Source organism: Megascapheus bottae, chromosome 16, assembly GCF_031878675.1.
Source record: "Megascapheus bottae isolate mThoBot1 chromosome 16, mThoBot2.hap1, whole genome shotgun sequence".
Taxonomy (NCBI): domain Eukaryota; kingdom Metazoa; phylum Chordata; class Mammalia; order Rodentia; family Geomyidae; genus Megascapheus; species Megascapheus bottae.
In genome coordinates this window covers 34,669,268-34,693,120 of record NC_143524.1, presented here as the reverse complement: position 1 = coordinate 34,693,120, position 23,853 = coordinate 34,669,268, and the positions used below count along the sequence as shown (strand labels likewise).

Below are 23,853 nucleotides of genomic sequence, written 5' to 3'. Positions count from 1 at the left end.
GGCTTATACCTATAATCCTAGCTACTCAGGAGGCTGAGATCTGAGGATCAAGTTCAAAACCAGCCCAGGCACTAAAGAAAGTGAGACTCTCATCTCCAATTAACCAATAGAAAAGCAGAAGTGGCGCTGTGGCTCAAGGGCTAGTAGGGTGGTAGCCTTGAGCTGAAGAGCTCAGGGACAATGCCCAAGCCCCAGGATAGGGTGGTAGCCTTGAGCAGAAGAGCTCAGGGACAGTACCCAGGCCCAGAGTTCAAGCCCCATGATCCACACACACACAAAAAAAGACAGAAAAGAAAAAAGAAAAAGTAACTTAAATTTATAACAGGGAGCTAGAACTCAACTAAAGAAATCCACTGGTCCATATTAAAATTAAGTAATTATTTATTTATAAAGTAACAAAAATTTATGAATAAGTCTTTATGGTTTTGTGAAAATGGTCTTGGTATAGGTGAAAACATTATATGCTTTGAGGAGAGAATTTAGGACTACTAAGACAAAAGACAAATTTTGAAGTCAATCTTGATTTAAGGGAAACACTATAAATTATAGGCTAGTATGCATTTAGCATGAACTCAGCTTCTACATAACATAAAGCATTAAAGAGTACAAAAGATGATGGAATCCAGTAAGCCCATACCTAAAGTTTAACTATAAAGCTTCAAGGATTTTTTTGTTTATTCTTATATACTTGTTTTCTTCTGAGACAAGTTGATTTTATCTCCAAGACTTAAGGCCATTCCCTGTAAAGAAGAATGCAAATATTTGTAATTATTGAAAGTACGTACCAGCAGTACATTATTATTATTCCAGTTTAAGCCAATGTCATTCCATCAAAAACAAAGCTTAGGCCATATAAAACAGACTTAGCAAAACATTATTGAGTCCATTTAACCACTGGTGGAACTGTGGCAGAGCACTAGCCTTAAATAATAAAGCTCAGTGAGTTGAGTTTAAGTTCCTTGATTGACAAACAACAGCAACAAAATCAGGCCCAAGAAGACAGGCCTTTTAAAGAATCAAATGTAATTTTTTAATTTAAAAACATTCATGCACAAAATGTAAATGCGACAGAAGGTATTATGTTATAGAAATAGGAAAGACAGGAAGTAGCACTGTGACTAAAGTGGTAAAAATAGGAAAGACATAAATTCTCTCCCTTCTGTTTAGTTCAAAGATGTTCTCAAAATAAAGATACTGTTACCTGACTCTTTGCACGAATTCTTATATGACCAGTAACAGCAGCATCTGGTCCTTGGTGAATTGGCTTTTCAATGCTGACATTTGCAAGTGCATCTTCTCCAAATATGGAACGGGCATAAAGGTTGGCTGCCATAAAGCCACAGTAACCAGAAAGGGCCTGGAAGAAATTGTGATAAATTGAATATTTTACTAGAAAACTAGACACCGACAACCAAATAGTATACACCGACAACCAAATGGCATAACAGAATTGCTATTTAAAATATTGATTGCACCAGGCTCTGGTGGCTGACATTATATGTAATCCTACCTACTCAAGAGGCAGAGATTTGAAGAACTCTCACTCTGAGGCCAGCCAGGGCAGATAAAACCACAGACCTTTATCTCCAATTAACAAGCAAAATGACAAAAGTGGAGTTGTGGCTCTGATGATAGAATGCTAGCCTTGAGCAAAGAAGCCAAGAGACAGTGAAAGGCCCTGAGTTCAAGCACAAGTAATTGCTCTCTCTCTCTCTCTCTCTCTCTCTCACACACACACACACACACATGTCTATCATTTTTTTATTTTATTTTTACCTACAAATGCATTGCCACTCAACGAAGTATATGTATCTTTCATACTGTGTGAGTTACAGGATCACATAGTTTGCCAAAATTCATATAAATGTGCATGTAGAGCATGAATTTTACTGTGTACTCCAATAAACCTGACTTTAAAGAACTGAACTTTTTCCAATTTGTACTGCATACTGTATACTTGTTTTCCTCTTACACCAAACTCTTAAAGTTCTATGAAATAAAAGAATACTTTTGCAGACTCAGTATTTACTAAATAAACTAGTATACGAACCTAACACCAGCCAAGTGCAGTGACTCGTGTCTGTAATCCTAGCTACTGAGGAGTCTGAGATCTGAGGATCTCCATTCAAAGTCAGCCCTGGCACTAAAGAAGGTGAGACTTTCATCTCCAATTTACCACTAGAAAATGGAAAGTGGCACTGTAGCTCAAGGGTAGCCCTGAGCTGAAGAACTCAGGGACAACGTCCAGACTCAGGGGTAGGGTGGCAGCCGGCAGCCCTTGAGCTGAAGAGCTCAGGGACAGCGCCCAGGCCCAGAGTTTAAGCCCCACCAACCAAAACAAAACAAAACAAAACACCTACTTCTTTTGCAATCAAGTGTGTGTGTGTGTGTGTGTGTGTTTTGCATGTCAGGCTAACACTTTATCACTGAGTTATATCCCCAACCTGACAGCACAAATTCTTTCATTAATAATATAAATATTGTAACACTAACAGTTTAAAGAGAAAAAAATATTTCTGAATAAGCCCCTCTATCTCAAATGAGCAATGACCAAAAAGAAAAAAAAATTGAGAACTCAGTTGGAACACTGCACCATTCACTCTAAAAGTAACTATTTTTAACAGAACAAGTTTTTCTTAAGCTGAATTATAACAAACAGACACTAGAGGAAACAAGAAAGCCGGACACTACCATACTACTTAGTCAGATAAAATAATGTCCAAGCCAGGCACCCAGTCAGAAAAGTCTCAGTGAGACTCTTGTCTCCAAAGCTGTGGTTCAAAGAGGTAGAGTGTTAACCTTGAGCAAAAGAACTCAGGGACAGCACCCAGGCCAAGAATTCAAGCCCAATGTCCTCCTCCTCCAACAACAACAACAACAACAACAATGGATTCCAGGGAGGGAGCATAGTCTAGTGGCAGAGTGCTTGCCTGGCATGCGCACGAGATCCTGGGTTCCATTCCTGCATAACACATACTCAGAAAAAACTGGAAATGCCGGGCGGCTCAGGCCTGTAATCCTAGTTACTAGGAAGCTGAGATCTGAGGATCGCAGTGCAAAGCCAGCCTGGACACTAAAGTTTGTGAGGCTCTTATCTCCAATTAACCACCAGAAAACCAGAAAGTGGCACGGTGGTTCAGGGGTAGGGTGGTAGACTTGAGCTGAAGAGCTCAGGGGGCAATGTCCAGGCCCAGAGTTCGAGTTCCGTGACTGACCAAAAAACAAAGCTGGAAGTGGCACTGGGCTCTGGGGCTCAAGTGGTAGAGTGCTAGCCTTGAGCAAAATGTGTCCAAGGACAGTGCCCAGGCCCTGAGTTCAAGCACCAGAATGGGCAAAAAAAAAAAAAAAATTTCCAGTCAAATTTTACCTTCTCTGGAGTGAGGCACTTCATGTTGGTTGACTTTAGTATGTGCTGTAAATAGTCATTTAGATCAACCATATTGGTGTTTACTGTTACCTGTAGAGGAGAAAAAAAATATATTAAGATCATAAATCAAATGATGAGATTTTATGAATCATTGTTATTTTATACCAGATTTTCCAATTATATATGGGAAGAACGGAGAACAAAAAAGTAGATCTACAAAAATCCAACTTGGCAGGATGTTACCAGGAAGCTTATATCAATGCTTTCAGATGTAGATAACTTCAGGGAAGATGAACATGAGATACACAAAACAAAACAATTCAAATAAATCCAAGCTTAAAGGAACAGACTTCCTTAGCAGGTCATAAACTCTGTAAGGCCTCTTTGGACATTAGATTCAATGGCAAATTACTGTTCATAGATAGAAAGGATAGAAACCTATCTATAATGTCTTAAATAATAAGATAAACTATAGAACTGCTACTTTATTGTATTTTCCATAGAAAATTACCAAACTACTTGCATGATTTCTACATACAGCTAATTTGTAAGAACCAATAATAAAAGACTAACTTTGTTTTCCCATTCAAATTCGGCCCACATCTGACGGAATTCAGCATCAGTGCAAGTTGCAGGCTGGATATAGTCCATGATGTCAATGTGAATATCACTGAGAACCACACAATTTCTGTCACTTGCTGCTCCAGAGACATCATAAACTGTAATATACATGTATAAAAGTCTATGATCACAAGGAAAACTTCAATATAAAAATTTTAATGTATCCCAATAACTATGATAGCAGATATTTACATAATACTGCAAGTTGGGTGCTAGTCTAAGTGCTTTTCCAATAATTTTACCTTACAGATGAAGAAACAATATCAGAAAAGTGCAATAAGCTGCTCAAGGTCATATAACTGATAAATAGGCTAGGATTTAAAATAAGACACCTGCTTTTTTTGGTGTTAAGTAGTTGAATGCATTGAATATTTGTATAGCAACCATAGTGTGCTAGGTGTTGAAGTGGATACACATATAGTACCATGTTCCCATAGTAGATGTGCTAATGTATTTTTCTATATTATTATTGTTACTGTTATATTAGACGGTACTGAAGAATCAAACCCAAAGCTTCATGCATGATAGGCAAGCACTCTACTATTGAGCCACTTTCCCATCCCTAAACTGATATTTTTTTAAAGTAAATATTGCTGAGCTCTAGTATTAAGATTTTTTGCTTCTATGACTCTTCCATAGTAGAAAGTTACAATCTGATTGCAGTCTACCTTTTCTCTTGCTATTCTCCTATTCTTATTTTATGAATACTTTTGGGTACCAAGAATATCTTCCTTTAATTTTAAGCTCTGTATCTACAAGTAAATCTCCTTTCATATTACAGAAATGCTTCCTCTTCTCTTCAGAACTTATCTGAGAGCTATGATTCCTGTCTTAGTTTAGGAGCTCAATTTTTCAGTATTATATCTTTACTTTTCCATTCCCTCATTAACTGTGTTCCCTACACTCTAGAAATATACTCAGGGGTCAACAAAAATTAAAAAGACAAAAACAAAAGTCATCAAATTGATGATGCAGGCCTGTAACTAACTGCAAACTGATGTGGGGCTACTTCTGAGTTTCCAGTCAGAGAAAAAGAGTCCTATCTCATCTTTACCCACTCATCTAGCCACTGTTTCCTCTTATTCCTATCAAAGCCAAGGTCTTAAACTTAGAATTGTCAATATCCACTATAGTTTTTTCAACTATTTAGGCTTCAGTCCACTACCACTACCCAAGACATGCTCCACAAGTGTTTTAAGATGAGCAACTCCAAATCCAAAGGGCTCTCTTTCGTACTTTTAGGTTACTCCACTTTTGAAGTTTTAGATACTTGTTGAAGGATTTTATCCTTTCTAAGCACATTTCAGATTCCTTTTCTAAGGTTATCTCCTATTCTGATCAAATCTTTAATATTTCTATTGTCTTAGACTCAGTTTTCAAATGTCCCCTTTGCACTCTTTATAACCTTCTCTCTGGGTGAATTTTTTTTCTTTTTTTGCTAGTGCTGGGGCTTGAACTCAGGGCTTGGGCACTACTCTTGGGCTTTTTCAAGGCTAGCTCTACCACTTGAGCCACAGCACCACTTCCGGCTTTTTCTGTGTATGTAGCTGGGAGGAAGTGAACCTAGAGCTTTGTGCATGTTAGGCAAGCACTCTACCACAAGACCACATTCATGGCCAAATTCTTTGGTTTTTATGCTTTGATTTATTTTGTGATGTTGGGAATTAAACCTAAATCTTCATGAAACTTATCACTGAGCCATTCTCATGTCTTTTTTAAGCTCTTTTCTCGCCCTGTCCCTTGTTTTCTGTTTCTCTGTCTCTCTCTCTTCCTTGCTTTTTGTCTGCCATGCTAGAAATAGAATCTAGGGCTTTTTCAAGAAAAGCACTTTACAATAGAACTACAATCCAGTAATTATTTGAATTTCATTTTCAAGTCCTACATTCATGTCAAACTGATTTTAGTTATCTTTAGACACTTGCCTAAAATTTTCTTTCACATTTTATCTTCTCTTTCATATTTCTGTTTTGGTGATGTGAATAAACAACAATCCAATAAATTCAATCCACAAATCTGAGGGCTACTTTAGCCACTTCCTCTTTAGTCAATAATGATTTTCTTAACATTGATTCTAATAAACTCTTCTTGCATTCTTATTACTACTCTTGGTTTAAGCCTTCTCTTACCTCTAACTTGGACAATAGTCTACTGTTTAATCTATCTCTTCTATAGTGCTATAATAGACAATTAAATCAGGTAGCCTGCTCATTTATAATATCCCAATGTTTTCCCTTTATTTCCATGGACAAAGTCTGAAAACCTTACTATGGCAAATAAATAATGACTCCCAAGGAAATTCCTAATTTCATTTTTTTTTCTTACTATCATCTGCCAACTCGCTCTAAATTCCAGGTTCTCAAACTACTTTTATTTGTTACTGCTACAACCTTATTTATTTGTAGACATTTACTGATTTTTAAGAATTCTAATTAAAGCATAAGCTTCTCCATGCGGCCTTTCCTAACCTTTCCCTCTAAACTGAGAACCAGTCACATTCTTCACTAACTTTCACTCTACCTAAAACAAACTTCATATTTAAGATTTGTGTGCTGTGAAGAAATGCAATATATCACAGTGCAGTACTGCGCTGTTTTAAAACCTATCTATTTTACAAACTATTTTTACATTTCTTGATTATCAACTACCTAAAGGCAGAACTCTTTTTCAATATTGTACCTCTGTCCCTATGAAAGAAATTTTGAGAAATTATGCTTACTGACTGAATGACACTAGTACACGCTAATCTCTAGAATATGCTTGGCCATACATGCAAATACAAGTTTCATTCTCAGCTCAAATCTTACTCTTAGATAAGAAATCTGCTTTCTTTATATAACTTTCTAAATTATATATATATTTTTCTTATGATCCCTAAGTACATAGTATATCTAGCCTTTATCATATTAAATTCTAATCATTTATTTCCTACCCACCTCCTTATTTTGACTTGTAGTTTCCTGAGGACTATTTCTGTCAAGATAATTTTTTGTTTCTACTGGGTATGCCACCAACCCCTTTTATATAGAACTAAGCAAAATGTTTGGTACCATAGAGTGCCTCTTAAGTGATAAATAGATGGATTCTTGTGGTGCTTCTTATGCCCACAACTACTCACTATGCAAGTTCTTTGATAAAAATATAAAAATTCACAAACCATAAAATAGCACCTTACCTATATTGCCAAAAATGATCCCATTTTCTGTTGATGCTACCTTGACATTCGCTTTAATATTTGCAAAATCATGAGGAGCAAGAGTCAAAGGAGATGGTTTTTCCACAAGTTTCAGATCCCCTAGAGTAAAAAAAAAAAACAACAACAAAAAAAACCTGGCATATTTAAACATACTAACATAAAACAATGAATGTACAAAACTTAAGTTTTTAGCTAAAGTAACATGAAAGGTATATGATTCAAATACTACGAGAACAAAATAATAAGTGCACATTTTCTTTTAAGGGTAGTAGAATTTCAGAATAACTCATGTGGGAAGAGTACTTTGAGCATATCTTTTTATTTTAATGAATGATTTTTTTTGCCAGTCCTGGGGCTTGAACTCAGGGCCTGGGCACTATCCTTGGGTGTTCTCAAGGCTAGTGCTCTCCTACATAAGCCACAGCACTTGCGGCTTTTTCTGTGTATGTGGTTCTGAGGAACTAAACCCATCCTTCATATGTGTTTATTAATAAGAAAACTTCATATGCTGCTAAGTGTAATAATGACTTTGGTCACATATAATGAGTGACATGGGTTCAGAAAATACCTAATTTTGTATGAAAGAAATAAACAATTTAAGTGAGCTGATTAGTAAATTTTAACTTTAACAGCTCTTATTACATACTAGAAAACTGAAGTATGCTAGATTAAATTCATTTGAGTGTGCCAAGATCATAAACAAATCAGCATGACAAAAGTTTATAAATCTGGACTTGAAGGAACCTAAATCCTACATGGAAAACTAAACCCTGATTCAAAATGTCACAAAAGACACAAATTTTATACCAAATCTTGTTCATTTCTTATAATCAATCTATCATGAAGACTGTTAGATAAAATACCTTGATGATAAGTATTCTTACCTAGAGTAGCTAACTCTAATGTGCAGTTCTGCAAGGTATCACTGGTTTGGTTCACAACAAGTACATCCAGCACAATATCATACTGATTGACATGAACATAAGCTTCTGCATACACAGGATCTGAGAAACCTGTCAACTGTGTGACCTGGCAAAACAAAAATACATAGTCAAATGAATAATAGAATTTACCTAAACATATCCCTAGCCAAGTGATTAAGTCTAATAATTAACATATATATCACATTGAGATAGACTTAATAATATGGGCCTGTAATTCAGGAATGAAAAAGGAAACTGGAACAATGAGGAAGAAATTTAGCACTTAAAGTTATTCAAACAATATAGAACAACCTGATTTAAAAGTGACATCCAAGCCAAGTGCTGGTGGATTACACTTGCAATCCTAGGTATTCAGGAGGCTGAGATCTGAGGATCACAGTTTGAAACCAGTACAAGCAAAAAGGTCTGAGTCTCTTATCTACAATTAATCACAGAAAAAGCTTGAAGTTGGGGTTGAGAGTGGCCTAGTTGTAGAGTCCTTGCCTTAGCATGCATGAAGCCCTGGATTTGATTCCTTGGTACCACATACAGAGAAAAAAGCTAGAAATGGCACTGTGGCTCAAATGGTAGAGCATTAGCCTTGAGGAAGCTCATGGACAGGGCCAACACACTGAGTTCAAGCCCCAGGACTGGCAAAAAAAGAAAAGACAAGGCTTGAAGTAGAGCTGTGGCTCAAGTGGTAGAATGTTAGCCTTCAGCAAAAGGAGATCAGGGACAGCGCATCCAGGCCCAGAGTTCCAGAGCCAGGACTGGAATTAAAAAAAAAAAAAAAAAGGTGACATTAGGCACCTACTGGTTTGCTGTTGTTCTAAACAGGGAATGAATCCACAGTCTTCCATAAACAAAACTGTATCTCTAGCCAATCTACTGTTTTCTTTATTTATGTTATTGTTAGGGTGATATACAGAGGGGTTACAGTTACATTCATAAGGAAGTGTATACATTACTTCTTGAACACTGTCACCCCTTCCCATGTATTTCTCCCACTTTCTCTCCCCCAACCCCCCTCCCACTCATCTTGTTTTCCCTTACCTGCCCTTTTTCAAATAAACAAATAAACATATATACAATATACCAGGTACCACATTCAGATATAGTAATAATATGAGATAAATCAAAGAGGAAAAGAAGAGAAAAGAAATAGTGTCACATAGTACACTAAGAACAACAATCAAAGATAAACCTCTTATTTCCCTATCCTAGAGCTCATTTTGCTTAGCCTCATCCTGTATGGCCACATGTACATAGCTTCTGAACTATTATGATCTTCTGTTTAGGAGACTCGTAGACACTAATTGTTACAAATGAGGGAAATCAGGGAGCCATGTTTTTGGGGGTCTGGCTTACTTGACTTAATATGATTTTTTTCCAAGTCTTTCCTTATAAATGAAGCAATGCAATTCTTTCTGATGGCAGTATAGAATTCCATGGTGTATATATACCACATCTTCATGATCCACTCATCCACTGAGGGTTATCTGGGTTGGTTCCATATCTTAGCTATGGTGGATAATGCTGTAATGAACATGGTTGTTCTGGTAGGTTTAGTATGACCTTGTTTCTGGACATTTACGTAAATGCCCACGAGTAGGATTGATGGGTTATAGGGGAGCTCTATGTATAGTCTTTTGAGGAATCACCATTCTGCTTTCCAGAGTGGTTGAGCAAGTTTACACTCCCACCAACAATGCCAATCTACTCGTTTTTAAGTTCAAAAACTCAGTATAACGTATATTAAACATGTTGATTCTTAGCTTACTGTTGAGTAGTAGAAAGCGTTAAAATATTTAGCAAATACACTAAAAATTATTCTAATTTAGCAACAGAATACATTTGAGTATGTTTTCAGTTAGATCCTTCAGTGTAGTATCTAAAATTCACAATGTGCGTCCTGAAATTCAGGATAAAAAAATTTAGATAATGTGATAATTTTTGCTACACAATCTCAGGAATTAATAGATCATATGACAAGAAATATACAACTTGTAAAAAGACAAAAATATAAATGCCTTGCCCCAGATTTAAAGTTCCTAAATTTAGATGTGCATTTTAAAGCGCTACTTTAAAATGTAGCCCTGGCTAGGCATTGATTGCTCACACTGGTGGCTCACTCCTGTATTCCTAGCTACTCAGGAGGCTGAGATCTGAGAATTACAGTTTGAAGCCAGCTCTGACAGGAAAGTCTATACGACTCTTATCTTCTTCAGTTAACCACCAGGAAATGGGAAGTGAAGTGGTGGCTCAAAGTGGTAGGGTACTAGCCTTGAGCAATAAAGCTCAAGAACAGAGCCTAGGCCCTGAGTTCAAGCCCCATGAATGACCCCTACCCCCTGACAAAAAAAAAAAAAGTACTGTAACCTAAGGCACAGGCAACAAAAATAACAGAATAGACAATTCATGTATTAAAGAAAATTAGCAACAGAATAAAAATGTAAACCAGAATTACAGAACGTAATCAACACCCAGAATATAACACAGTTAAAAAATGTATAAAGACCCAGGCACCAGTGGCTCATGCCTGTAATCCTAGCTACTCAGAAGGCTGAAATCTGAGGATTGTGGTTCAATGCAGCCCGGGCAGTCTGTGAGACTCTTTATCTACAACTAACAACCAGAAAACCCAGAGTGGCGCTGTGGCTTAAAGTGGTAGAGTGCCAGCCTTGAGCAAAAGAGCTCCCAGGCAGCACCCAGGCCAAGTTCAAGCTCCAGAACTGGCTGGTGTACACACACACACACACACATACACATACTCACAGTTACTCTAAAGAAACAGGGTACAAAGTTGAGATCTAGGTGTACGGAAACAGGCCAAAACTCTAAATATACAGCTTCCCTTTAAAAATCTAGCTTCAGAGGATTCCCTTAATTCTAATTAAGTCTATGATACATATCCAACTAGTTCACATTATAAAATTATCTAGATTTATAGTAGTATCATATATAAGTACTTTGTTAGTTTTTCAAAAGTCAATTGAGGTTTCATTTGTTGAGGCAAAGTCTCATTGTGCATCCAGACTGGCCTCATACAATTCTCCTGACTCAGTCCCCTAAATACTGAGATTGCAGCTTATTTTAATGGATTAGCAATCACAATGACTTGATAAAAACAGATGGTAGAGCTAGGGATATAACTAAGGTAAGTTTGAGTTCAATCCTTAGTACTATAAAAAAACAAAAACAAAAGCTCTGATTCTACTAATTTTCTTTTTAAAAAGCGTTAAGACCTACTGGTGCCCAGCTAATTGTCTATTTTTGTAAATCTCTGCTTCATATGTTTTGAACTTCTGTTATTGTATATGTACTTATTGAGAATTACATCTTTTAGGTGAATAGTCTCCTTTATTATCATTATGAAATGCCTGTCTTTATCTCTCACTAGAAATAAAGTTTTCTGCAGTCTACTTTGAAAAAAAGCATTAGGACCAACAACTTCCTCATTGCTTTTTTTTTTTTGAATAGTCCTGGGATTTGAACTCAGGGCCTGAGCACAGTACTTGGGCTTTCTCAAGGCTAGGACTCTATACTTGAACCACAGCACCCTTCTGGCTTTTTTTCCCCTCTGTATTGTGGTACTGAGGAATTGAACCCAGGTCTTTGTGCATGCTAGGCAAACACTCTACCACTAGGTCAAATTCCTGGCCTTTCCTCATTGCTTTCTTAATTAGTAAATTTATATAATTTATGGTATATATGATATTCAGTTACCTTGTTAAGTTTAGATGCCAGGGGATCTGCTGCCTCTTTCCTCTGTGTGTTACCCATTGCTGCCAACAAACTCAGCTGAAACTGATCTTCCTTGCAGTTCATTTCATTCTTAGCAGTTAGTTGCATGAAGGAAATAGGGTCATCAGGCTGAACTGTCACATTCCTCTTTTCAGATTCTTTCTGTGTTGAAAAAACAATTTCCATGTCTCTTTATAAGGAAAGAGTGAACCTTATCAGGCCTTTAATAGGAACAGCTTCACAAACAGGAATTGAGAAATGAACAAAATTTAAGAAAGCCCCAAACTGATAACCCACAAAGCACTTTATGACTTTATTATGTATACATTACCTTTTGGGATAGCTTCTCTTCTTCAAGTTTGGCAGATAACATGTGAGAGAGGGACTGCCTGCATTCCTTATTGAAAATGTCATTCATTAAAGGTGAACATTCAGACAAAACCTTGAGGCACAGGGATATTCGGTCTACATCATCATCAGTAATTGGCTTCTTAGGAAGAGAGGATTTTCCCAAATGAAGGATAGTTGCCATGAGCAGCATAGCCTCAGCAACAAAAGACTAGAATAATAGAGAAACTGGTTATTTAATGATTCTAGCTACAGAGAGAGATGTCACTTTATTATAACTCACTTCAAGAAATACAGGTAAGCTTTAATTTCATTTGAGTAAGATTTTAAATCCTTTAGCCTTTAGCTATGTAATATCATCCTGCATCTTCTGTCTACTTTTACTCAATTATCTCAAAGTATTCATGATCCACTGGCCTGGTACCATTTCACAAACATACATTGAACTATTCCTCTCTATTCATCTGTCCCCCTCCAACCCCCGCCTCCCTGCCCCGTCCTCCAGTCTGACAAAACATGATTCAGCTTCCTGGTATTTGTTAAACTGTAAATTAGCTGTTCAAAGTAGTTACATCATTGGAATCCTTCCTACTTATATCAAACTTTAATTGATCTGTTTGTGTACCTATCCATATGGCCCTATAAACATGTTTATAATTTAGACCTAACATTCACATAAGAAAGAAAACATGCAATCTTTGTCCTGAGCCTTCCTTAGTTCACTTTATTTTTTTCCAGGTCCATCCATTTCTCTGCAAATTATATATTATTCTTCTTGATGAGTATATCATATTTTCTTGTAGGTTATCTGGGCTGTTTCCGTAACTTGCTATGGTGGATAATGCAGCAATAAACAGTGTGCAAGTGCTGTCTTGTGACTTGTAATATTTTTGGTAAATTCCAAGAGTGATATTGCTGGATCATACCTATATCTAGTTTTTTAAGGAATTTTCAAACTGCTTTCCAACTAGTTGTGCTGGCTCATTTTTCTAACAAAAATACAATTGGGTTCCTTTTACCTCACAACTCCCAAAAGTGCTTGTTACTTGTATTCTTGATGGTGGATGACTATTCTATCTGGGGTGAGACGGAATCTCAATGTTATCTTGGTATGCATTTTCTTTTCTTTTTCTTCTTCTCATATATTTTTTATTGTACTTAATAGAAGGGTTACATTATATTCACCAGGTAGAAGGTGCATTACTTCACATACATTGATACCCTTTCTCATGTTTTGGTCCCCATTTCCCTCCCCCCCACCCACACCCCTCATCTTGTTTTCCCCCCTTTCCTATCCAATTTCAAATAACCAAATATGCATTTATCCAATATATCAGATAACAAAGTGAAATACTGTAACAATATGAGATATTGGTATGCATTTTCTTTATGGCCATGCTGAACATTTTTTCTTGTATCTACTGGAATTTTTACTTCTGAGAAATTTCTGTTCAGAGCCTTTGTCCATTTATCAATTGGGTTACTGATTTTTGGGGGCATTTATTTGTTGAGCTCCTTTTATATTCTGGATATTACCCCCTTTACATAGCTGGTAAAGGTTATCTTCCATTAGGTAGGCTGTCTATTTAGCTTAGTAACTATGTCCTTCACTGAATAGAAACTTTTTTCTTTTTAATTGGTTATGGGGCTTGAATTCTGCACCTGGGTACTGTTCTTGAGCTCTTCAGCTAAAGGCTAGCACTCTACCACTTGGAGCCACATCACCACTTCTGGTTTTCCATGGTTAATTGGAGATAATAGTTTCATGGACTTTCATGCTTCCTGGGCTGGCTTTGAACCTTGATCCTCAGATCTTAGCCTCCTGAATAGCTAGGATGACAGATGTGAGCCACTGGCACCTGGCTATACAGAAACTTTTTATCACAATGCAACCCGATTTTTCAATTCTCTGTTCTATTTGCTCAGCCCATGGAATCCTACTCAGGAAGTTTTTGCCTATACCAATCAAGTTCTAATAAAAACAACAAATATATTGGTGGGGAAGCAAGGAAGAAGGAATCCTATTACGCTCACTGTTGCTGGGAATGTAAATTAATATAACTACTATGGAAGGCAATTTGGAGATCTCACAAAAACTAACCATAGAACTACCTACAATCTAGTGAGACCATTCTTGACCATTTAAGATTAGCCAAATCAGGAATACAAATAAATGCTAAATATAAGCTGGGTGTTGGTAGCTCACACCTGTAATCATAGCTACTCAGAATGCCGAGATCTAATAGAGCTCAAGTTCAAGGCTAGTCTGAGCAGAAAAACCCATGAAAGTCTATCTCTAAAAAGTAAAGCAAAAATCAGGGCTGGAGGTGTGGTTCAAGTGATAGAGTGCCAGTCAAGCAAACCAGCTAAATAGGAGGCTCTGAGTTCAATAAATATGATTAACAAGGGCTTAAAAAAACGGGACAATATTGGTATTACAAAATGAAAATTTTTTCCTACTAAGGAAAAAGTACTATCAGGTAAAAAGCAATTTTAGCTGGCCATGGTGGCTCACACCTGTAATCCTAGCTACTCAGGAGGCTGAGATCTGAGGATCAAGGTTCAAAGACGGCCTGGGCAAAAAAGGACCTGAAACTCTTATGTCCAATTAACACCTAGAAAATGGGAAGTGGGTCTTGGCTCAAGGACAATGCCCAGGCCCAGGAGTAGGGGAGTAACCTTGAGCTGAAGAGCTCAGGGACTCAGGGACAGTGCCCAGGCTGAGTTCAAGCCCCATGGCCCACAAAACAAAACAAAAGGCAATTTTAAACTCTTTTCAGAGGAAAGACTTCTATTATCCGTATAATCTTTAAAAAAAAATCTCCATTACAATATTAAGGACATTTGTATTTTAAGTGCTATAATCGTTAAGTGACTTTCTCTTTTTGTGTGTGTGTGTGTGGCACTAGATATCAAACCAGTGCCTGTGCATATTCTGTTTTACTTTTGGAGTAAATTTAAAAAATAAACAAAAATAGAACAAAAGCATAATTCTACCATTCAGAGATGGGAGAGGAAGTGGCAGTTCTGGGCATTTTGGCGATTAACTGGAGATAAGAGCAGATTTTCCTGCTTTGAACTGCAATACTCAGATCTCAGCCTTCTAAGTAAATAGGATTACAGACATAAGCCACTGGTACTCAGCCAGATGTTTTTCTAAACAGTTATTTTTCTTTTTTTTGGCCAGTCCTGGGCTTGAGCTCAGGGCCTGAGCACTGTCCTTAGACTTTCTCAAGGCTAGAGCTCTACCACTTGAGCCTCAGCACTACTTCTGGTTTTTTTCTATGTATGTGGTACTGAGGAATCGAACCCGGGTCTTCGTGCATGCTAGGCAAGCACTCAAACACTAGGGCAAACTCCCGGCCCCTTTCATTTATTTTTATTAATTTTATGTTTATGTGGTACTGAGAAACTGAACCCAGGGCCTCATGCATACCAGGCAAGCATTCTACCAGTAGGCCACATTCCCAGCCCCCTAGCCAGATTTTTTTTTAAGATAAAAGCAAAGTAAGTGTTTTAGGAAAATGAAGGCAGACAAAATTCCTCTTCCTTTGAGAAACAGCTGGCTGGTCTCAATTTTGAGATCCTTTGCCTTATCCTCAATTATTAGGATTATAGTATTCATGTTATTAGAGAATTTTTCACCATTATATGTGTTTTAAGAATAGTAAAGTTGCTTAGGAGGAAAAAAACAAATGTAAATATAAATTTATACAAAGAAATGAAGATTAAATTGTAAATATGTGAGTAAAACTGAGACCTTCTACTCATTTAACAGAATAAACTTAAGGCTGCGAGTTTGGCCTAGAGGTAGAGTGCTTGCCTAGCATGCATGAAGACCCAGATACCGCAAACCTAAAAAAGCCAGAAGTGGTGCTGTGGCTCAAGCGGTAGAACTCTAGCCTTGAGGAAAGCCCAAAGACAATGCTCAGGCCCTGAGTTCAGTCCCCAGGATTGAAAAAAAAAAAAAAAGAATAAACTTAAAAATAGACTAGTATAAATGGATAAAGAAAATGTAATATCCACACATATAAGAATGTCTCTTCCCCACTTAAGACCAGAGACTTAAAAGAAGAAAACAAATTTCTTTTTAAGAAAATATTTCTATCTGCAAGAAAAATGACAATAAAGGATCATAGGCTTAAAAAATAATATGTAAGTGGCTCAAGGGGTAGGGTGGTAGCTTTGAGCCTGAAGAGCTCAGGGACAGCACTGAGGCCCAGAGTCCAAGTTCTACAACCAACAAAGAGAAAAAAAAATATAGCTGGACACTGGTACTGACAGTTCCTACCTGTAATTCTAGCTACAGAAAAGGCTGAGATCTGAGAATAGTTTTTCAAAGACAGCCTGGATAGGAAAGTTCATGCAACTCTTATCTTCAATTAACTACTAAAAAACTTTAAGCGGAGCTATGTGGCCCTAGGTTAAAGCTCTACAAAAAAACAAAAACAAAAACAATAAAAGATATGTAGATGTGACATGTAGGACAAATGATGGGAGTTAAGATTGGTGGGAAGGAAATATGTTATTATTTATGATATGGAATATGCTAATATTGATATCTAATATTACTATGCTAATGTTGATGTGCTACTATTCATAATATATAATGTACTATTATTTATAATATAAATAAATGTGATTGTTATCCTTAATGTACTATGTTGTCTCTCATCTCCTTTGCTGTCCTTGGTTATCTCATATTGTTATAGTATCTCACTTTGATATCTGATATATTGAATTTATTTGTATTTGGTTATTTGAAATTTGATAGGGAAGGGGGGAAAACCAAGACGGTTGGGGGGTGTGTGTGGGGGGGGGAAATGGGTACCAAGACATGTGAAAGGGTATCAATGTACGTGAATTAATGCACCTTCTATCTGGCAAATATCATGTAACCCTTTTACTAATTACAATAAAAAAATGCAAAAAAAATAATATAAATAAATGCTTATATAAATATAAATAAAAGCTGACACACTGAAAACTTTACAGGAAGGAATAGGAGATACACTAGGCCTCCTTGGCACAAGGTCGAAACTTTCTTAATAAGGACCAAGAATCACAACAAATCAGAGAAAGGCTGGATAAGTGGGACTGCATTAAACTGCGGAGCTTTTGTATGGCAAAGGACATAGCTAGTAAATTAGGAAGCCTACAGAGTGGGAGAAGATCTTCACCAACCAAACAACGGACAAAGGCCTCATATCTAAAATATATCAACAACTCAAAAAATTGAATCACTCCAAAACTAATCTCCAAAGTAACAACCATCCCATTAAAAAATGGGCCAAAGACTTAAAGAGAGTCTTCTCTGAAGAAGAAACAAAAATGGCCTATAGACACATGAAGAAATGCTCAACATCTCTGGTCATAAAAGAAATGCAAATCAAAACAACTCTAAGATTCCACCTCACTCCAGTTAGAATGGCCAGGATCAGGAAAACGAATAATAACAGACGCTGGAGGGGATGTGGCCAGGAGGGATCACTACTACACTGTTGGTGGGAGTGCAAACTCGTTCAACCACTATTGAAAGCAGTGTGGCAGTGCCTCAAAAGGCTAAACATAGAACTCCCCTATGACCCAGCAATTCCACTACTTGGCATTTACCCAACCATCCAGAAACAAGGGCATACTAAATCCACTAGCACAACAATGTTCATTGCAGCACTATTCACCATAGCAAAGATATGGAACCAACCTAGATGTCCCTCAGTTGATGAGTGGATCAACAAGTTGTGGTATTTGTACACAATGGAATTCTATGCTGCTGTCAGAAAGAATGACATCGCCCCATTTGTTAGGAAATGGAAAGACTTAGAAAAAATCATATTAAGTGAAGTAAGCCAGACTCAAAGGAACTTAGGTTCAATGGTTTCCCTCATTCGTCATAATCAGTAGAAACCTTGGGCTCTACTAGCAGAGAACTGCAATAGAGCAAAATCTTGATACATAAGGCCATATACTATGAAGCTAATTGAAAGGACCTCCAGGATATTGAAACAAAAGCCATATAACGAATGATTGTTGTCCTTAATGTACTATGTTGTCTCTCATCTCCTTTGCTGTCCCTTGGTTATCTCATATTGGTATAGTATCTCACTTTGTTATCTGATATATTGAATTTATTTGTATTTGGTTATTTGAAATTTGATAGGGAAGGGGGAAAAACCAAGATGGGTGGGAGGGTGGGGGGGAGGATAATGGGTACCAAGACATGTGAAAGGGTATCAATGTATATGAATTAATGCACCTTCTATCTGACAAATATCATGTAACCCTTTTATTAATTACAATAAAAAATAAAAAAAACCAATAAAAGATATGTAGATGTGACATGTAGGACAAAGGATGGGAGTTAAGATTGGTGGGAAGGAAATATGTTATTATTTATGATATGGAATATGCTAATATTTGATATCTAATATTAATATGCTAATGTTGATGTGCTACTATTCATAATATATAATGTACTATTATTTATAGTATAAATAAATGCTTAGAAGCTGTAACAGGGTATAAACCATAGGTGAGAATTATTTAAAAGACACAGGATGAAACAATGAATAACTATATGAATATGCTGGAGGAATACAGGCACCTATTCACTTTACAGGCTCTTGAATAATGCTAGCAAATATTAATGAGTTCATAAACGCTTATATCTCCTTTAATAGACCAATCATATGGCATTAGTATTGCATTACTGTCAACTTTACAGTCATTATTACTCTACTGTTCCATTTTTCCCTATTAAACTCAAGTTCTTTTTTAAACTGATATGAACTTCAGCATTAACTTTTTAACTTTCTTATTATTCAAAAACACATAGAAGGTGCTCAATAATTATTGGGTAGATGTAGAGTAACTGAACTTACATTTTGCTTTTTCTTCTCCTGAACCAAAGCTACATAGCGCAATGCAATCTTGGTCAGGGTTGTAGCAAGAGAGGCAGCAACAAAGAAATCTCCATCCAGAAGGAATCCTCTCAGGGGAGGTCTGCAAAATGACCAAGAGAAACAAACGCTGCCAACTTCTTCTTTCCTGGGGCTTGAACTCAGGGCCTAGACACTGTCTTTGAACACTTTTGCTCAAGGATAGTGGGGTACCCCTTGAGCCACAGCACCACTTTAGGCTTTTTCTGTGTATATGGTACTGATGAATCGAACCCAGGGTTTTATGCATGCTAGGCAAGCACTCTGCCACTGGGCCATACTCCCGGTTTAAGGTATCAACTGCATTCAACTTTTGTACAGGCAATTCAGGTAAGCTACCTTATTGCTACCCTTCTGTGATAAGGAACTCAGTTAACTTACTTCTTAGTTCTCAAAGGGAAAATGAAAATGAAGATACGACTTTTAACATTTGTCTTCAAATGACTGAAGAGCCAAATGAATGGAAAGGCCAAGTAATTAGAGTGTGTACTGAAGGAGTTAGTTTCAAATCCCAGATTCTCTGTTTACCAGGTAGATTATAGACTAAGTCTCAAATTCCTTTCCATTAAATAGAGATAATATCTCCAAGGTCATTATTAAGACTATATGAGATAGGATGGAAAAAGTGAAAGCAATAAGGATTATTTTGAGCAAAATACAATACAGGCACACCTAGAAATACCATGGAGAAACCTTTGGATAAAATTAACACAAAGATTGGGGGGGGGAAGGGGCAGGAGAGGATAACAGTTAGAAGGCAGAGAGCTTGAGAAGAAGGACAAAATGAAAGATAAACAAAGTTTATTTGCTCGTATAAAAATAGAATAATGAAATATGTTGAAATTGTTTTAAGGAGAGTAGGATAGGAAAAAGTGAGAGTGGAGTATATTGGAATACATTATGTTATCCGGAAATGTCACAATTAAACTTCCCTTATAAAACTTAGGGTATGCTAAATTTTAAAAAGGCTATGATACAGACCCCTTATGAGTATTCAGTAAAGTTTTAAGTATCATTTTCATCTTCACTATAAAAAGATAGAATAAAGAATAAAAACATCAATATTTTAGTCTTAAATCAAGCTTAATATTTTAGTCTTAAATCAGGTGGCTTATAGCTGTAATGTCAACCACTTTTGGCTGAAATCTAGAAGATCACAGTTTGAAGAAAAATTTAAAAAATAATCAGAATAAAAAATAAATGCTGGGGGCCGGGAGTTTGGCCTAGTGGTAGAGTGCTTGCCTAGCATGCACAAAGACCCGGGTTCAATTCCTCGGTACCACATAAATAGCAAAAAGTCAGAAGTGGTGCTGTGGCTCAAGTGGTAGAGCCCTAGCCTTGAGAAAAAAATCTAGGGACAGTGCTCAAGCCCTGAGCCCAAGCCCAGGACTGGCAAAAAAATAAAAAATAAAAAAAATAAATAAATGCTGTAAGTCGGGGGAGGGATACTGTTCAATGGTAAGAGCACCTACTTAATTAATTACTAGGGAGAAAATTCTTTCTTTCAAGTATCTTAACTGGATAACATTTTCATTTTGAGCATATAAACAAACTAATAAATCATGTGACTATTTTCTACACAAGATAATAGTTCAGCTGGTAGGGCTAGGTTACCTGTCTTCCTCCTTCTTGGTGGGTCTGGAACTGCTGAGAGCACTCTGAGTTGCATAGGTACCCATTTCAGTAACCAACTTCTGAACTGGTCCCACAGTTATTTCTTCTTCAGGTTTTAATTCACCAGCTTCTTTCTTTATTTCTGATTCTACAATTGGTATCTAGAAGTCAATTGAAAACGATTACTTAGTAGTAACACAATAGCAAACAAAATTGTTTTGGTTGAAATTTCAAGGAAGAAATAGATAAAACCTTAGAAGCATTTACTTTGTGTCAAACACTTCCTAAACCTTAGGTTACTTGTGTCTAAAGAATTAAAATTCCCATTTAATAGAATCAGAAACAGAGGCTTGAAGTTGTTTAACTTGCCCAGAAACATACAATTAATAAAAGGCAGAGTAAGGACTCAAACCCAAGACAAACAACTTCAAAGTCCTATTCTTCTCACTACACTAGCATGGAAGAAAAAAAAAGTGAAAGCAGAGTTCCAAATTCTAAAATTCCCATTAGGAGAATTCCTTTTGCACAAAAAAATAACTTACCAATTACTCTTTCAATGATCAAGCGTTCTCCTCCCACCACCAGTGTTTGAGCTCAGTGCCTCATGCTTGCTTGCCTTCCTAACTAGCAATCTACTATTTGACCCATTCCTCTAGCTCCAATGTGTTGGGATGTGTGTGTGTGTGTACATGTGTATACATACCAGTGTTGGGGTGTGTGTGTGTGTGTGTGTGTGTGTGTGTGTGTGTGTGTGTGTGTACATGGGTATGCCAGTACTGGGGCTTTAACTCAAGGCCTTGTATTCTTGCCTAGCTATTTCACTTAAGGATGACTACCACTTGAGCAGCATCTCTAGTTTTGCCTTTCTGCTGGCCCACTGGAGATAAGAGTCATTTGAATTTGCCTGGGCTGGCTTTGAACTGGAATATCCTCAAATCTCAACTTCTTGAGTAGCTAGGACAACAGGTATGAAAAGCATTGGTATTTGGCTGAGTTCCAGCTTTTTGTTGGTTAAATTGAGTCAGGAAGATTTGTCTACCCATGCTATCTTCGATTGAGATCCTCAAATTGTTATACCATTTTTTAATTTTTTTTTTTTGTGGGTCATGGGACTTGAACTCTGGGTACTGTCCCTGAGTTCTTCAGCTCAAGGCTACCATCTTAGCCCTGGGCCTGGGCCTTGTACCTGAGCTTTCAGCTCAAGGCTACTGCCCTACCCCTTGAGCCTCAGCCCTACTTCCCATTTTCTAGTGAAATTGGGAAGGGAAGGGGGAAAGGAAGATGATTGGGAGGGGGTGGGAGAAAGGAAAGGAGGACAAAAACACTGAGAGGGGGCACAAAGAACTGGGTTTGATTCCTCGGTACTACATACAGATAAAAGCCGGAAGTGGTGCTGAGGCTCAAGTGGTAAAGCTCTAGACTTGAGAAAGTCCAAGGACAGTGCTTAGGCCCTGAGCTCAAGCCCAGGACTGGCCAAAAACAACAACAACAACAACAACAACAACAACAACAACAACAAAAAACCCAAACCATGAGAAGGGGTATCAATGATAGAGAAATAATGTACTCACTGACGAATATAACTGTAATCCCTCTATATATTACCCTGACAATACAATATATAAATTGACCTTTTAGAAATCTTTTATTTTGTAAGTGAAAAAACTATCCAGTCAATTAAGAAACACAAATTAAATGCTTCAGAGCTAATTATGGACTGGAGTAGAACCCAGTATTCTTGATACACAGTCCACTGATCATTGTGTTCTACCATAAGGTTGTTCACATTAGGGAATACTGCTAGTTTTAGTACATAAATAATAAAATTCATGTGTGTTTTCAAAACACATGGCTAAGGCAGAATTTTACTTTTTTTCCTTTTTTCTAATCACAACAATTTTGTTCTAACAAAATTTTTGCTAACAGTAAATAAGTAATATAGACAGGCATTATGATTTTTGTCGGGGTGAGATATATCTTAATTTCCCATAGCCAGTAAGACTTAATTATCTGGGTAATTAAAATGCATTTAATTTAGTGTTATAAAAAAGCAAGGGCCAGGCTAGTATGGCTCAAGTGGTAAAATTCTTGCTAGTAAGCACAGGTCCCAACTTCAAACACCAGTACCATCACACAAAATCAAACAACAATGTCATCCACAAGAACAAATTAACACATAAATGTCAGATTTTTTTATTGCTGTTATTGGTCATGGGACCTGAACTCTGGGCCTGGTTGTTGTCCCTGAGTTCTTCAGCTCAAAGCTAGTGCCGTACCACTTGAGCCACAGTGCCACTTCCAGTTTTCTGGTGGTTAATTGGAGTTGAGTCTATGGATTTTTTTTTACTGGCTTTGAACCTCAATTTTCAGCTCTCAGCCTACTGAGCAACTAGGATTATAGGTATGAGCCACCATGCCAGGCTGTCAGATTTTAAGGGAGAGAGGTGGTACTAACTTTTGAACCCAGGGTTTCATGCATGCTAGACAGACACTCTATCACTAAGTTACATATCCTAGCCACCATCAGCACAAACTACCATACAAAGTGGACTGACTACATTGAAACATACCTCTCCAAGGGACCTGCGGACTTCAGTCATTACACTCTGAATGTCTTCCTTGGTACTGCAATATTCTCCCAAGATCCATAAGGCTCCTCGATAAATCCTAATACAAAAATGCAAAATCTGAAATACAGACCTGGAATACACATCTTAAAGCAGAGATCTGTGTGTGAATTTAAGGTAAAAGCAAGACTACCAGATTTTGTGGTTGTAAGGCACTATGGAATTTGTTTCAGAAAGAATACAACAAGCAGTAGGTTTCATTTCTGTGAAGAAATCACAATAAAAACAACTGTTCTTCTAAGGTAAAGAAAGGGGTGGTGATGTTAAAAAAAAATTACTCGACTTCTGAAATGCTAGTAACTCTATAACAAATTAATAATAAAAAATATTTAAAAAATAATAATTGTTCTCAGTTGGGCACTGGTGGCTTGTATCTGTAATCCCAGCTTCTCAGAAAGCTAAGGATTGTAGTTTGAAGCCAGGGTTGGCAGGAAAATTCATGAGGAACCCTTATCTCCAATTAACCTTCTAAAAACTG

General features: G+C 37.1%; 1 protein-coding gene across 1 annotated transcript in view; it reads right to left on the bottom strand.

The window, feature by feature from the left end:
- Positions 1-363: 363 nt before the first annotated feature.
- Positions 364-23,853, bottom strand: part of Copb1 (coat protein complex I subunit beta 1) — a 41,642-nt gene continuing 18,152 nt past the window's right edge. The window contains exons 12-22 of the mRNA XM_090348105.1: positions 23,319-23,415; positions 20,749-20,909; positions 19,078-19,198; positions 12,180-12,407; positions 11,831-12,010; positions 8,066-8,210; positions 7,161-7,280; positions 3,941-4,086; positions 3,368-3,457; positions 1,202-1,357; positions 364-740 (exon numbers count right to left, since the gene is read on the bottom strand). Of these exons, the coding sequence (XP_090204231.1) occupies positions 681-740; positions 1,202-1,357; positions 3,368-3,457; positions 3,941-4,086; positions 7,161-7,280; positions 8,066-8,210; positions 11,831-12,010; positions 12,180-12,407; positions 19,078-19,198; positions 20,749-20,909; positions 23,319-23,415 (1,504 nt within the window). The 3' untranslated portion in view covers positions 364-680. The remainder of the gene's footprint in view (positions 741-1,201; positions 1,358-3,367; positions 3,458-3,940; positions 4,087-7,160; positions 7,281-8,065; positions 8,211-11,830; positions 12,011-12,179; positions 12,408-19,077; positions 19,199-20,748; positions 20,910-23,318; positions 23,416-23,853) is intronic.